At 33.5% G+C, this 16,078-nt stretch overlaps 2 protein-coding genes across 7 annotated transcripts in view; both read left to right on the top strand.

The window, feature by feature from the left end:
- On the top strand, window positions 1-6,314 carry LOC117344154 (protein draper-like). The gene is made up of 12 exons (XM_033906807.1): window positions 1-389; window positions 1,602-1,712; window positions 2,080-2,184; window positions 2,553-2,654; window positions 3,224-3,331; window positions 3,604-3,708; window positions 4,018-4,122; window positions 4,437-4,538; window positions 4,741-4,845; window positions 5,002-5,103; window positions 5,474-5,706; window positions 6,180-6,314. Exons 1-12 carry the CDS (start codon window positions 233-235, stop codon window positions 6,312-6,314), a joined length of 1,470 nt encoding a protein of 489 aa, XP_033762698.1. The 5' UTR covers window positions 1-232.
- The window catches only part of LOC117343203 (zonadhesin-like), a 24,820-nt gene continuing 14,925 nt past the window's right edge, over window positions 6,184-16,078 (top strand). For all 6 annotated transcript variants that reach the window (XM_033905538.1, XM_033905539.1, XM_033905540.1 and 3 more), the window contains exons 1-20: window positions 6,184-6,285; window positions 6,591-6,692; window positions 6,930-7,031; window positions 7,596-7,697; window positions 8,095-8,196; window positions 8,425-8,526; window positions 8,968-9,069; window positions 9,475-9,576; window positions 9,827-9,928; window positions 10,183-10,284; window positions 10,800-10,901; window positions 11,097-11,198; window positions 11,970-12,071; window positions 12,310-12,411; window positions 12,741-12,842; window positions 13,035-13,142; window positions 13,663-13,895; window positions 14,491-14,602; window positions 15,350-15,451; window positions 15,908-16,009. In XM_033905538.1, coding sequence (XP_033761429.1) covers window positions 6,632-6,692; window positions 6,930-7,031; window positions 7,596-7,697; window positions 8,095-8,196; window positions 8,425-8,526; window positions 8,968-9,069; window positions 9,475-9,576; window positions 9,827-9,928; window positions 10,183-10,284; window positions 10,800-10,901; window positions 11,097-11,198; window positions 11,970-12,071; window positions 12,310-12,411; window positions 12,741-12,842; window positions 13,035-13,142; window positions 13,663-13,895; window positions 14,491-14,602; window positions 15,350-15,451; window positions 15,908-16,009 — 2,044 coding nt within the window. In that variant the 5' untranslated portion in view covers window positions 6,184-6,285; window positions 6,591-6,631. The remainder of the gene's footprint in view (window positions 6,286-6,590; window positions 6,693-6,929; window positions 7,032-7,595; window positions 7,698-8,094; window positions 8,197-8,424; window positions 8,527-8,967; window positions 9,070-9,474; window positions 9,577-9,826; window positions 9,929-10,182; window positions 10,285-10,799; window positions 10,902-11,096; window positions 11,199-11,969; window positions 12,072-12,309; window positions 12,412-12,740; window positions 12,843-13,034; window positions 13,143-13,662; window positions 13,896-14,490; window positions 14,603-15,349; window positions 15,452-15,907; window positions 16,010-16,078) is intronic.

Raw genomic sequence — 16,078 nt, forward strand, 5'->3', positions numbered from 1 at the left:
TTTGCCAATTCCTTAATTTGCAAATCTGTAATGTAATGAAATGATAATTTAGCATATGTGTTTTTTACCCAAAGCTAATGTTATTTACTTTTTACCGGACACTTCAAGGATATTCAGTTGTAAGTGTTACCCCTTCAATGATTATCAAGAAATCAATCCAATGCTTGATTTTATGCCATTTTGATATTCAGTGGCCGACCACTACGCTCAAGATCCTTATGGAAGTGGGGGAATGGGTGGAATGGGAGGAATGGGCGGAATGGGAGGAATGGGCGGAATGGGAGGAGGTGCCGGAACGAAAACCTGGTGCTGTGAAAACGCTAACCTCATAAATGGACGCTGTGTGTGTAAACCTAGCTACAAAGGCGACAGCAAACACCCCTGTGTTCGTAAGTATTCTTAACGTGCTCAACACTTTCTTTATCATAAAGAGTAATGAGCATTGAACACACCAAGGTATATAACGCTTCATGTTAAATTTGCCTTTGTCCAGTTTGCATTCATATATTTATGAATACCAACTGAATGTAGTTCAATACTTATATTTATCACTTATGATTTTAAATCCCATTTCTCTATTTATTAACGGAATTCAAATGTTCCCGCCTTTATCGTCCTGTCAACCGCCTGCCCGTGTTCTTTCGCTGAACAAATAGTGCGCCGAACATTAGAATACACGACAAGCATAATCAATATGATACTTATATTTAATACATATATAAACATTAAGATTATATATATAACACTTTCTAAAAAATCATTTTTTACGGCAGAAGGTTTATTTTCTATTCTTTATTTACTGCCATTTCTTTACTGTTATATTCATACGCCAATATTCAAAATTTATGTTTTAAATCATACATCTGTATTATCACTAAAACGTTTTCTCTCTTTTAAGGCTTTCTTTTAAAATCCCTCAACAATTTGTTACCTATTATTATTTTTATACTTTTCTACACAATGACAAAGGACCATAACATCTCGGAAAAGGTCCGAGTTTCAGAGTTTTTCGGCCAAGGGCAAGGTCACTATTGCAGTTTGCGGTAGAGGACATGTATTGCTTTAGCAATACCCAGTATTCATGTTTTATTTTCTATATATCTCAAAAATAGCAGCATGCATGTATATTTGCGTTACAACTAGCACTTCGTTAAATAGAAGAAGTGTTAACCGAATGCATGCACCATAGTATTGTGTTATATCAAGTCTTGTTTTTATGTTTGTCACATAATGTGTGATCTGATATATCCAATCATATATCATCATACCTTGGCGACCAATTGTACGGAAAGCAGTTACAGTGTATCGATAATATATATTTTTGTTTTGTTTCTGAAATCATTTACCACATACTGATATAAAATATGATTTCCCTTTTATAATGATTCCTTTGTATTCTGCAAATAACAGAACTATAGAAAAGTATATCATGCTACGACGAATTTCTTTCCACTTTCAGTCGACTGCATATTTAAGTAATGAAGTCGTTATTGATGAAATGAAAACAACAGTCTCCAATTACTCGAAATATCAATATAGTTAATGTCTATGCATACAGATGACATTCCGACATGAAATACAATTATTCTATTGAATTCCAGAACCATGTTGGGACAAATGTGGACAAAATTCCGTCTGTGACGTGGAGGAATTTGTATGTTCCTGTAAGAATGGCATGGTCGGTGATCCCTACTCAAGTGTCGGATGTGACGGTAAGTCGGTCTTCGCTCTCATCAGTCAGTAAGGCGCCGTTAGTTAGTAACATTTGCTTTTAATATTTGAAAAGAAACTAGTAGCCATTCATTTGTAGTTTTCGTTTTAAAATAAAAAAAATATTGAAGTTTATTATTATCTGTCACTTTAAGGAAATGATATGTAGGCGTAGAATCTATTCTGAAATATACTTTTTGTTACTAGAAAACAATATCCTTTGTTAGGTATAATTTGCAAGTTGATAATGTAAAAAAAAAACAGCAACAAAAAACAAACAAAAACAGATATTCAATTGCTTCAATGAACAAAATATGAACATCTGAAACTTCTTTATATCATTATGTTTTTTATAACCATTCAATTCAGTGCCTTGCGGGGGTAAATGCATCGCCAATGCTGTCTGTAACGAAATAACCAACCAGTGCGAGTGTAAAGAAGGGTACAGTGGAAGTGCTTTGACAAAGTGTTACAGTGAGTAAATGCTTTAGGGAAATAAGCTAACATAAGATTGTGGTGACGGAATATGTAACAGTTGTACAGAAGTATATTCTTATATCATACACTTTCTAGTTAGTAGGTCATCTTAAAGTTACAGAAAGGAAATATTTCAGATTATAATCATGTAAAAGGTATTCAAATTATTAATACCTCGAACATTTTCAATTTAGTATACTCACGACTGCTTCCGTGAATAAAAAATGATAAAAAAAAATCCAAAATACGTGTATACATAGAGTAAGTATTATCTATCCCTTACATACCTATTCTCTAATTGCGAATATATTTATAAGTGTTTGAACGTGAAACACATATTAACATAAAACTTTCATATTTCACAGTCCCATGTGACAACAAATGTAAGGCCAATGCATATTGTAACTCGGATAACAAGTGCCAGTGTAATGATGGTTACATCGGAAACGCGTACAAAGGCTGTGAACGTGAGTAAACGACTGAGTTTGGTTTACAATTGTTTAACATCCTAACAACAGCTAAGGTAATTTGATGACGTCATATTGTGCGTGCGACACGCATGTAGTTGGAGGTTGCAGTATGTTCGCGTTAAGTCTCCATGTAATAGCCAGAACTGTTGCCGATTTATAGTCCTACCTTGATAAAGAATGATATGAGCAGTAGATAAAACAAATACAGTATAGGACAAATAGGGTTTCAATAATATTATCTTTCAAACTGGATTGTGGAGTTTCTCCTGGTTCTTATATTAGATTTATCATTGCCTACAATCTTACACATAAGCATTATGTAATAGTTAAATGATACAATAATATGTCTTGACGTTCATTTTAACAAAATCCGACACCAGTCATTTGCGAACCCCTAACATTTTGGTAAATACTATTACTCTTTTATGATGGATGAACTCCTACATTGCACAATATCAGTCTTGGGTATAAAAAGTATAATTATCAACAAAATGATTGTATGCATTTAGTTATATGTATTTTTCATTGTTTTTGCTTTTCCGTGATATATACCGCTATTTCGACAGTGCCATGTGGAGGAAGCTGTCCATCAAACGCCAATTGTGATCGTAAAACCAACAAATGTGTGTGTAATGAAGGCTTTATTGGTAACCCTTACACGGATGGTTGTGACGGTAAGTTTCAAAAAATGATAATTAGTTGTTTGTTACTTTGAAGTATATTGTGAGCCCGAAAGGTATCAATAAACAAACGCAAAGGTCGTAGAATGGTTCAGAATGTCAATCAATGGTAATTATTGTTTGATTGTGAATAAGGTCATGATGATAACTTTTTTCAGAAATTCACTCTTTAAATATAATCATTAACCTGAGTGATTTACTATCGATATTGTGTTTGTTGTGGGTTTTTTCGAAAATTACAAAAACAAGATTTTCGAAATTGACAGTTCCATGCGGCGGTAAATGTGTGTACAACGCCTTCTGTAAAAGCAGGGACAACAAATGTTACTGTAACCCCGGACTTGTTGGAGACCCTTACACCAGATGTGCCAGTATGTGATACTCATTTCATTTGATTTATTATCATAATTCTACTCCTTTTGATATATCATTCTTTTTGTCTTTGGACCAAATGATACATTTGTTTAAAAAAAAAGTCAACAGTAACAGGATAATTGTCTTTGTATTGATCTATTCAAAATGTAGATTTCTTTTTGAATACTGAATTACGTTTTGCGTACTTGTCACTTGCGTAATGTCATGTCTAAAAATTGACCATTATCAGATCAACTCGTAAATCAAAATCATATCTCATAATATTTTTATTTACTTTAATATCAATAATCATAATCTCGTCTTAGAACCATGTGACGACGCCTGTAGAGAGAATGCCTTCTGTAATAAGAAAGACAACAAGTGTCAATGTAACAAAGGATACATGGGGGACCCAACTGTTGGCTGTAGAAGTGAGTAGCATTCTTCATTTGATATCAATTATTAGAGGTGACATTTAGAATTTAGAAATTTATGTTTGTTTTTAAACGATTAAAATGTCCTATAAAGAATAGGTTATTATTTCTTGAATTGCGTTCCATAGAATAATAATCATTTTAACTAATGACGTGGATATTCATAATAATAACCCTCATCAATATTAAAATAATTCATTCTAATAATAAATCAGTTATTTGACGTTCTGGTGAAAACATATATAATAAGAGTAACGTTATACTAAATACTGAATCAACCTAAAATTTACACTATCACTCGTTATTTTCAGAGCCGTGTGATGACAAATGTGTTAAAGATGCCTATTGCGACACAGACAACAAATGTAAATGCAAGAAAGGACTTGTTGGTGATCCTTATGTAAAATGCGGAAGTAAGTCATTCTGGCTGTACTACTTCTAACTCTCAATTAATATCAAAATGTGCTTATTTGTACGATTCTATTTTTATCACCTGGTAACATTATGGTTACGTTTATTATTTGACAAAATCAATTTGCACTCATTTCGGCAAATAAAAAGTTTATTGTTTGTAGTGGAATTATTTCTAATCAATCTCTCATCTCTACCGTTCAGAGCCATGCGACGGAAAATGTAAGAAGAATGCTTATTGTGAAAAATCCGACAATAGGTGTCGCTGTCTGGAAGGCTTTGTCGGAGATCCTTACAAAGGATGTGACGGTAGGTATTCCTTCAAATATATAATGTAGTCCTGCGCGAATATATTTTGATAATGATACACCATTCTCACATAAGTAATGATTTGTTGTTGTTTTTTTGTTGTTGTCGTGTTTTAATTGATGGGTGAAAAATACGCATAGTTGTATCATTTTGCAGTTCCATGCAAAGGAAAATGTAGAGAGAACGCTTTCTGTAACGACAATAACAAGTGTCAATGTAAGACGGGATTTTTCGGGGATCCGTACAAAGGCTGTAGCAGTAAGTGACATTCTTCGTGTTCATACTCCATAAACGAACTTTTATACAGCGGAACTTGTTACCAAACATCATAAAAGGCATGTTTTCCGCTTCTGAACATCTACCTTGAGTTCACAGTTATCTGCTCCTTGAAATGACCTTCATGTACAGGCTGGACTGCACACTGTTTGATAATTGAGATACCTAGATAAAACAGTTAAATAATTATGATTTGACAAAAACATCTTTAAATAAAAGGTATATACGTTTGGCCAAATGTACCATAGAAATAATTACAGATTAAAGTATCGAGAAATCAGAATTCAGGATAATGACGTTAAACTGCATCATGATATTCAAACATAACATCAAACACTCACTTGTGTTTCAGAACCAAGCGTGTTCTCACTCGTGCGCCTAAGCTACTCAGTAAAAGAGAATGTAGGTCAGGTACAGATAGAAGTTGTCAGAACTGGCGGCAGTTCTAGTTCCAACGTGGTGTCATGGGTATCCAACGACGGAAGTGCTTTACAGAAGAGTGACTACGTTGGCACGAAAGGATCTTTGAACTTTAAGAGTGGAGTTAAAAGCTTGAAAATTAATATCAAGATTGTCAATGACAAGGTATATGGTTCCAGTTAACATTTAAATCAATTGGCTTGTTTGATGTTGTGTCGGCTTTTGCCTATTTTACTAATAATTTTTACTCACCATTTTGTTTCCCTGATTACTTCTCTAGTATTGATAAATCGTTAAGAATTTATAACTAATTGATTAACTACAATCTTCTTAAAAAGTGTTAACAATACGTGAAATGATGATAGTGTGATATTGATAGAGTGGAAGAGATGAAACAGATTTATTGTTTTTAATTGATATTAAATTATTGATGTGCACCCTAAACATTATAACATTTTACTTTAAAATGCAACGCAATAAACCACATGTATCTATCAAGTTTTATACATGTTAACTTGGAAACATAACACAATAGCATATGTAGATGTACTTTTAACGAAATCTTAATGTTTAAAGTATCGCAATAAAAATTGATCATATAGTGTATATTATCTTACTCTTAAACGTAACATTTCCAGGTGTATGAAACTGACGAATCGTTCACAGTGTCACTAGTATCTGTTAACAATGACGGATCACTCGGATCACTCACGACAACCACTGTGACCATTGATAGCGACGACGGTAAGACACACAAGCCAATAACCTTATAACGTATAATATAAAGTGATTAAATATATCAAATATGTTTCTAAATTTGATTGTCTTGCATCTTTACGATAATTAGATTTTTCTACAAAAGTAATATATTACAGTATGAACTTATGTGTCAACTCAGTACATTATCAAATGGCACTTTCTGCATTTTAAGGCGTTCAATATTATATATTTGCTACATATAAGTCATCCGTAGAAGGCTTACTTAATATCTAATTTTTTCAAACATTTCTAAGATTTACTTGGTATATAATGTTTTCACTTGTTTATAGCACCATGCGGAGGAGCCTGTAAAGCAAATGAACATTGTGACATGCAGTCCCAGGAATGCGTCTGTAACACAGGATACATCTTGTACAGAAAGAGCTGCGTTCGTTAGTACCATTTTCATAATTGTACCTTTTCCTTAAACTATTTAAAAAGAAAATCTTTTTTTTTCTATTTACGTCAAGAAATATCTTATCTTCTAACTGCAAACCTATGTTTGTTTGAATATTTAAATATATGTAGAACCTTGGATTACAAACATATAGCATATATGTGGAGGCCATACAACCTGTTTGCTGGTCGTATCATACTAATTATACACCATACGCTACTGACTCTTTCAGTGCCTTGTGGTGGACCATGTGGATCAAACGAACGATGTGACAGAGCATCGAACAGATGTGTCTGTCTCACAGGATACCTAACATACAAAGGCGCATGTGTTTGTAAGTATACATCTGTATATAGCTAGTTCGTTCTTGGGCAAGTTTTTCGCAGGCATAATGTGATTGTGACAGTATTGCCAGGCAGCTTGAAACGCCAGTGAATATAACAGCAAAATGCATTTTGAAACCATTCCTACGGAAAACATCTATTGAATATACACTTGGTTACCCCGAATACTCTTGAAATCCCAAAGGGTTTTCATTTCATGACCCCACTGGCATCGAGAAAATGTTAGTTGACTGAATATTAATTTACCTGTATCTACAGTACGTTACCATAATTCCTTGACCAAAACCATGACATTATTTCGTTAAATGGATTTTGTATTGAGTATTTACGGATACAAATATTCAATGTTACTTCACATAGATAAATATAAATACGTATATCAATAGAAAATTGATATGGGTGATGTTATAGAAAGGTCCGAAGCCAAGAGACTTTAATTGACTCGACCGATGTTGTAATACGGATAAATCGTATTGGTAACAGTCATTTTACATTAAAACTTTTTTTTATTACGCACTGTTTTCATTATAACAATCGTTGCATTCTATTTTAAGTGCCATGCGGAGGCCCATGTGGACCCAACTCTTATTGCGACAAGAACAGGAACGAATGTGTCTGTAACAAGGGATACCTTTCATATCACGGATCATGTGTCTGTAAGTGAACTACAGCGATATTTGAATATTCAAATGATTGAAATATGAGGTCTCAACGTTTTTAGGCTCACTGAAAGGCAACATATAATATTTAAAATACTCATTTATACATCAGTAGATTCCCAAACTATATTTTCACATGAATTAAGCTTTGTGTCACACGGTATTTAAGCAACTAGTTAATAGTTTAAGTATCGACCCCATTGTCATACGCATACGTATCCATCGAGTTTTCTAAACATCCAATCAAGCTTAAACGACACATTAACGTGTATCTAGCTATATCCAACGTAGACTGTTAAGCACAATCACATGCTAAGCGGGGAAACTGATGTCGATCTGTTCATTTGTAAATATATCTGGTAGCCAATCATACTTTTTATGTACTACGATACAGTGCCATGTGGTGGACCTTGTGCACCAAACTCTTATTGTGACAAAGGCAGCAACCAGTGTGTCTGCAACAAAGGATACGTCCTGTTCCATGGATCATGTGCTCGTAAGTCTTGTTCTTGAAACAATATCAGTCCTCATAAATATTAAAGCTTAAAGGATATTATGTAATGTCAAAAAAAAATAAAATCTTTTTAATACTTATTGAATACAAACTATCTTGCACTAACTTACAAGTTTTGGGTATTACATACACATGCTATGTTTTAGAATAGATGTTCACGGAATATATTGATTAGAATGCTGATTACGTATATCGTTTAATATTAAATAGTGCCCTGTGGAGGAAAGTGTCCATCCAACTCCCGCTGTGACTCTGTAACAAACCAATGTGTTTGTGTAAAAGGGTACATCTTCTTCTCAGGCTCTTGTCAATGTAAGTAATTAAAAATGTTATCATGCTGAAACAATTATGAATAAAGATATCAATATAATTGTTCCTGTAATATTGCATTTATTGAAAAAGGTATTATATACAATGCTTAATGAAAATGGGTGTTAAATTATGAGACACATGATTACAGATGATTGTTTTCTGTCCTTATATCGTTAATCACCGAAGAGACGTCATCCTTACCGATACCATAGCATTATATCATATAAAACTTCACAATGATGTTTTCATAGTTACTCATGTTAATTTTCTTCTACGCCAATATTACACTATAAGTTGACTCGGTTATGTAACAATAGGGAGTTATAACACACATGTCTTCTTTGTATCGATTAAGTATTAACCTCACACAATGCTTAATGAAAATGGGTGTTAGATTATGAGACACATGATTACATGACACAAAATTTGTTCTTATTCTAGTACCATGTGGAGGACCTTGTGGCAAGAATGCCTATTGCGATCAACATTCAAACCAATGCGTCTGCAACACAGGATACGTTTCATTCAAAGGATCGTGTACCCGTGAGTGTTAAATGTCATAGATTCACAAACGTTCATAAAGTTTAATCATCTGTAGTGTAGTTTTACGTCATAAATCATAAAGTTTATATGGTCATATTTTGTTTTTATTTTAATATATCTTAAAATGCTGATGTGCCTGTAGCACGCCAACCAATACGGTTGATGTAATGGTACTGAAGCCGAAAGGGGACCCATTTTCTCTGTCAATCTTGACATTTGATAAAGTACGCGCTTGATTCCTTTAACACATCACGTTTTGTACAACATTTATATTCTGCATCACTCGTGAAAGTAGTGATTTTTGTGCACAAGTGGATACTGAAATGAATTCCGTAAGATCATTGACCATTTTACGCATTTTCATCATTATACGAACACGATCCGTGTACAACTTTGTATTGGCAGTGCCATGTGGAGGACCGTGTGCAGCCAATGCCTATTGCAACCAACACACAAATGAGTGTGTTTGTAACCAAGGATATATGATATACAAGGGATCATGTGTCTGTGAGTATATCCACTACTGATTGATCCGGAAGCTCAGATATGTTGATACGCAGTTTTATGATTTGTTATTGAGAGACATTGAAATCGATAAGAACTTTCGAATGTACGTAACTAACTTTATCCATCTGGTATTATGCAACCAGAAATAACTCGTTATTATTTTTAACTAAGCTGCTATGTGTCTATTACGATGTTAATATTGTAGTTTCTTAAACATGCCTTACTTAACTTTCCTACCTTTTTATATCAGTGCCATGCGGTGGACCATGTGGACCTTACGCTTACTGCGATAAGAGTAGAAACCAATGTGTCTGTAACTCCGGCTACGTTCTCTTCCATGGATCGTGTACCCGTAAGTTATTCCACTGACTGAGATTAGTACAGTAAATCATTGGCTATATACTAGTACGAAGTAAAATAAACATATTAAAACTTAACAGGTTATGTTTAAAATAGCATATGCGTTAGTTTAAACTATTAACACGTCAAGTTCATATACATAATTCTAAACTTTTGCACAGTAATACTGTCCCTTGATACTCTACTATTCCCGCCGATGTGTTGATCCGTATTTATTGGTTTGTCCTTTTTTTTTTTTAATGTTAGTGCCTTGTGGAGGACCATGTGCACCTAACGCTTACTGTGACAAAGGCAGCAACCAGTGTGTCTGTAACAAGGGTTACATGTTGTTCCATGGATCCTGTGTCTGTACGTTCCAATCTGTTAACTGTACTTACTGTGCTGTATATACGGTATAATACGTATCTGCGTTCCGTGGATATTAAATGTAAAAAAGGATATTATATAACCTGCAGGATTACCATTCAACAGCAAATGCAATATATTGTACGTCATTATGAATAATATATATATTTAAACAGTGTTTCATGTTTTTGACAAGCTAGTGTAGCTGTTACATTATATTCTTAAAAGTATTAATCAGTAGTCACATATCCAATACCAAAACAGGTTATCTATTCCTTTACAAAGATTGAACAAACGGCACAACCTTGAATAAACCTTTACAGTTGAATACGGTACAGCCTAAAAATCAATATGAAACTGCAATATACATCTGTTTCGACCTTCTAGCAATCATCATGGTTTTGCTATAGCGAGTCTCCATAAAAAAATAATACAAGTCAGGATTATTGGCAAGATTTTTAAATGTCTAGTATTTGATATTATATTATGCAATTCCTGCATATATATGTTTATTGCAGTGCCATGTGGAGGACAATGTGGTTCCAACGCCTTCTGTGATAAGGGCATAAACCAGTGTGTCTGTAACACCGGATATATACTGTACCATGGATCATGTACTCGTAAGTATTGAAGATATATGGCTACTGAAATGCGGTTCGTCCTAACCTATACTTTACACAGTCCTCTATAAGCTCGCGTTATTGTCAATATATTTTCTCTTGTTTGATCGCGTTTTAGTAAACATTGCGGATTTGTTTAGACGTCATCATTATTTGGAAATATTATAAAGTATATCTGTTTTGTATTTTACTTAGTACCATGCGGAGGTCCATGCGGAAAGAACGCTTATTGTGATCGTCTGTCTAACCAATGTGTTTGTAACCAAGGCTATTCACTATACAAGGGAGCCTGTGTCTGTATGTATAGACTGTTATTTTAGCGTTCTATATATAGCTAAAGTATTGTAATTATATTTTATTTGTAAATGATCTCATACATCTTATGTAAGGAAAATATGGTTAAGCTGTTTTAACCTTCAATATACAGTAATATCCATATAGTCTGGGGAAAATATGGTTAAGTTTTTATCGGTCACATAATGAAGAAATGAGTAGGAGACATCCTCACTAAATCCATCTACAGTTAACTTAAGTATATTTGCGGTAATGTTATTTTAGCGTTTTTTGCACCAAGGCATTTTAATTTGAATGCGCTAATCGCAGTTTCTGTGTATTGATTGATATGTCAAAAGCTATAAGGGCGCCAATTCATCATTGCGCTATTCTTATTCAGTTCCCCGCTTAGCATGTGATTGCGCTTAATACATACAATTACAGTATATTCTGAAACCATTGGTACCATTAAGTAAACTTGATTCCATAAAAAATGAAGAATAAATACATTTGATATAATTAGAAATAAATTATAAACAGTTTAAATAAATCGTTCTATACATAACGTTGATTATTATACATTAGCATTGTCAAATGTCTCGCTCTATGAATAGTTTCCTATTATTATTATCAATCATTCTGTTTTCCCTCAATGTTACCTCATATACATATATATTAGTTCATAATACTCCTTATATGTTTGTTCTTATTAAGATCTAAACGTTTTACTCTGTATTTACAAGTTTTTGTATTCATAATTGATATGCTTATAACATAATGCGTTTTTACTCTCAGTGCCATGTGGTGGACCATGTGGACCAAACGCCCGATGTGATATGGTTTCTAACAAGTGTGTGTGTTACCAAGGATACTTCGTCTTCAAAGGCTCGTGTGTCTGTAAGTAAAGAAGCTTTTCACGTTATAAAATCAATTTGTTCTGTTGCAATTAGTAACTCGTACGTTTATAGTTGATTAATTTAATCTCCGATAGCAATGATGTATATCGAAGCTGGGAATAGCAACAAATACCTCGCTTAGAAATAGCCTCAAAGATTATAACAACGCTTTTAGATATACTGATCAGTAGAACAATAATGTGAATTACAAAGGCAAGTTGAAATTTATATTTTAATAGTGCCTTGTGGAGGACCATGCGGACCAAACGCCTTCTGCAACAAAGGAACCAACCAGTGCGAATGTGACAAAGGATACTTTTCGTTCCATGGACAATGTTCTCGTAAGTGTGTTTGATTATTACATATTGAACAAAGTAATACGTAGAAAATAGATTTCCAAGTCTTAGTTATTATATTTACACGGATGTTTGAAAGATAATGCTGATATCAAATATAGTATCAGACAGATAAAAGTACAATATAATACTGCTGTATTTATCATACCAAAATTGTTCTAGAAAGTGAACATCTTATACAAGTAAAACATGTCTCTATACTTCCAAATTTTAGAGCCATGATGGTGAATTTGTATTTATTTATCAACATTGCATCTTACAAAACTGTTAACTTAAGCAAACATATTCAAACATACGACGTCTAATTTTGTCAGTGCCATGTGGAGGACCATGTGGAGTTAACGCCTACTGTGACAAAGGCAGTAACCAGTGTGTCTGTAACAAGGGATACATCCTCTACCACGCAACCTGTTCTCGTTAGTATCGACGAATGTACAATCTATATGTTAATGGCAAACAGATTATCAAATACTGTAATCATACGGATCCAATAATGATGAGACATGCACATGTCAATGTAAATGAAACATGTTAAAGGTTGCATTGGTGATTTTTTTTATTTTGTTTGCGAATTACAGTTGCTAATTAACATTCTATCATTGTTACAGTGCCATGTGGTGGAGATTGTCCTGTCAATACTTACTGTAACAAGGGCGACAACCGATGTCACTGTAACCAAGGATACATGGGAGACGCATACAATGGAGGATGCCATCGTAAGCCATTTTCTTTCTTATCCTTTAAGTTTTAATGGTCATTGTTAACAATTCATTTCACATGTTCCAATCATTTCAATTTGAGTTTGTTTTGTAGCTCTTCAATTTGCAGATACCTAAAATGTATACACAAGAAATTATTATAAATTGATATGAATAAAATATTATTAAATATCATTGATGTAATATGATCAATTTGAAAACGACAGATTTGAAAAAAAAAACACTTTACGTATATTGTGCCTTCCTGGTTTCTCGTCGGTGCAAAATGACTCTTTGTATCTATTCAACGATTTATTCTTGTATCTATGTAGTCAATCGCAGTATCATAATTTTTGTTGTGTTTTCGTTTCCTTTTGAATAATTTTATTTTTAATCCATTAAAACAACATCTATAATAGGAAACACGACATTTTGTAAAGCGCTTGTAAAGCTTTAGTGTAAAAAAGTTTTTGTATTTATTTAAATTATATTTATGGTTGCTGAATTGTTTAGTACAATGACACTTATTTATTTTCAGTGCCAAGTGTGGTTCAGTTTGTTAAAATCAGTTATAACGTGAAGGAAGGTGATGGACAGGTACAAATTGATTTAGAGAGAACCGGCGGAACATATCAGTCTGTGTCGGTAACTTGGGTAACTCGGGCTATTAGTGCATCATACGGCAGCGACTTCTCAAACAACCAGGGATCAGTCACATTCAACAACGGAGAAAAAACTCAGTCCCTCTCTATCAGTATTGTCAATGACCAGGTAAGATATAATATAATCATCACAAGTTTCGGTTAAGTAATAACGAAATACCAGTGTGCAAGTTTAGTTCATAAAAGCCCCCCTCGTTTAATGTACCGGTAATACATTAATGTAATTATAACAAGTTTCAATTTAGAAATAACGAATACCAGTTTGTATGGGGTTTTTTATCATCGATATGTTTATATTACTGCACTTCGATGTGATACAAAACTGAAAATAGCAATTCCTTTAACATCAGTCATATATAAAATAAGGGTGACCATTTTGTTGCGAATGCTACCTTAACCTTATTATATATCGATTGCTATTTTACAGACGGAGTTTTTCACTATCATATTTAGTTGTTATCTACGCATTGGACTATTAATTGTTTACATGTATAGATACCATTTTGTATACAAAACTATTCACTAGTGAAACGTTATGTAATAATAACATAACGATATGTGTAGCCGATGGTAGAAAGAATCGTCCTATCAGCAGAATTATTCATTGAATCATTCATATGAGATTGATGATCTCTTATACATAAGAGGTGTATCAAAACATAGTAGTAAATAAATAACTATTTTTGTGTTCCGATCAAATCCAGGTCTATGAACAGACTGAGACATTCTCTGTGAGTCTGACGTCAGTTTCAGTTGCTGTTGGAGCTACTATCGGTAGTAGGAACCTGGCAACAGTTACTATTCAGGATAATGACAGTGAGTAATACCATACAATTACACCAATGTTAGACTTTTGTGTAAGCATTTGTAAATGTTACTTTTGAGTGATTTTTAAGGTTTCAAATCAATTCAATAATATAACTTATTGTACTTCAAGACATAATATATTTTGACCCATTTGTTTTCAATCCGTTACAGGTGTCTTTCGACCCGATACTCACATAAATACAATCCTTTAATTTGTTTTATAATCTTTACACTATACAGTAAGTAGACGTTTATAAACGGATAAGGAGTCACAAAGGATAAGGGCGCAACAATATCCATCCGCACAAGCTTTGACCAGCACATAATTGCTTACATGTAGATGAAGCATATTTGTTAAAAATCATATCAAAACTCATAAATTAATTCAACGAAATTAAATTATCCTTAGAATAATTCTTACGTATTTGTCTATTTTGTGGACGGATCACATTGCTGTGAATGTTATTATTTTAGCATGCTCAAATTTTAGCACAAACGTTTATTGAATCGGATAAGCGCAATTAGGAATAATTGCGCCGACAATGCTTGAAATATAAAACATTGTACATAACCTACCATTAGCGCAATCAAAATTCAGCGAAAGTCGCTTAGATAATATTACCGCTAAAAATTAACATTTACAGTATGTTAAATCCAGTACCACTTTTGACATCATCATAATAATTTGTTACGATATGTATACCGGATATTGAAACAGTTAACCATAACGTGATAATTGTATGTAACTATCTTCAGAACCATGCGGCGGCCCATGTGGTCCTAATGCCCACTGTGACATGCTTTCCCAGAAATGCGTTTGCGACACCGGATACATCCTCTTCCAGGGCTCTTGCTCACGTAAGTACACGTATTATATATGCTGATACTTAAATAGTTATTATTTCATACTGGTATCTCGGTGATGAAAAAGTGTACATAAAACCCAAAATTATTAAATCCTCGCTGAATACACATTTTCGTGAAGTGCTTTACGTTTAACTTAGGAAAGTCTATACATAATGTATACCGAATGGAGTTAAATATTTTATAAATAATTTTTAAAAGTGAATAGCGTTCCATAGGAACTGCTTAGTCACAGGGGATTTCACTTTTGATAAGAAAAATTATTACATATGTATATAATTCCAACCTTTTTTCAATATGTATTTACAACATCAATTTTATACACGAAACATTCAGACAGTAATAAAGGTTTTAATACATTAACTATGAAACGGTCCTTTATATATCCTTTAGATACACGATATGGCTAAATTGAGTCAATGACATCATTTATAAATGCTATTGTTACAGTTCCATGTGGTGGACCCTGCGGAAAGAACGCCTACTGTAACCGTCAATCCAACCAATGTGTCTGTAACTCCGGATACAGGCTGTACCACGGCTCGTGTGTCTGTAAGTGTGAAATTCAGAGAATATCGACATAATAAAAAAATCGTAATTCTATCGCAAAATCAATAAATC

The sequence above is a fragment of the Pecten maximus genome, chromosome 15 (assembly GCF_902652985.1).
Source record: "Pecten maximus chromosome 15, xPecMax1.1, whole genome shotgun sequence".
Classification (NCBI taxonomy): Eukaryota; Metazoa; Mollusca; class Bivalvia; order Pectinida; family Pectinidae; genus Pecten; species Pecten maximus.

Coding starts and splice junctions, on each gene's coding strand:
- LOC117344154 (XM_033906807.1), top strand. CDS start 233: ATGGGTGGAATGGGAGGAATGGGCGGAATGGGAGGAATGGGCGGAATG. Junction 4,123..4,436: donor CCCAACTGTTGGCTGTAGAA/GTGAGTAGCATT, acceptor CGTTATTTTCAG/AGCCGTGTGATGACAAATGT. Junction 4,539..4,740: donor TCCTTATGTAAAATGCGGAA/GTAAGTCATTCT, acceptor TCTACCGTTCAG/AGCCATGCGACGGAAAATGT.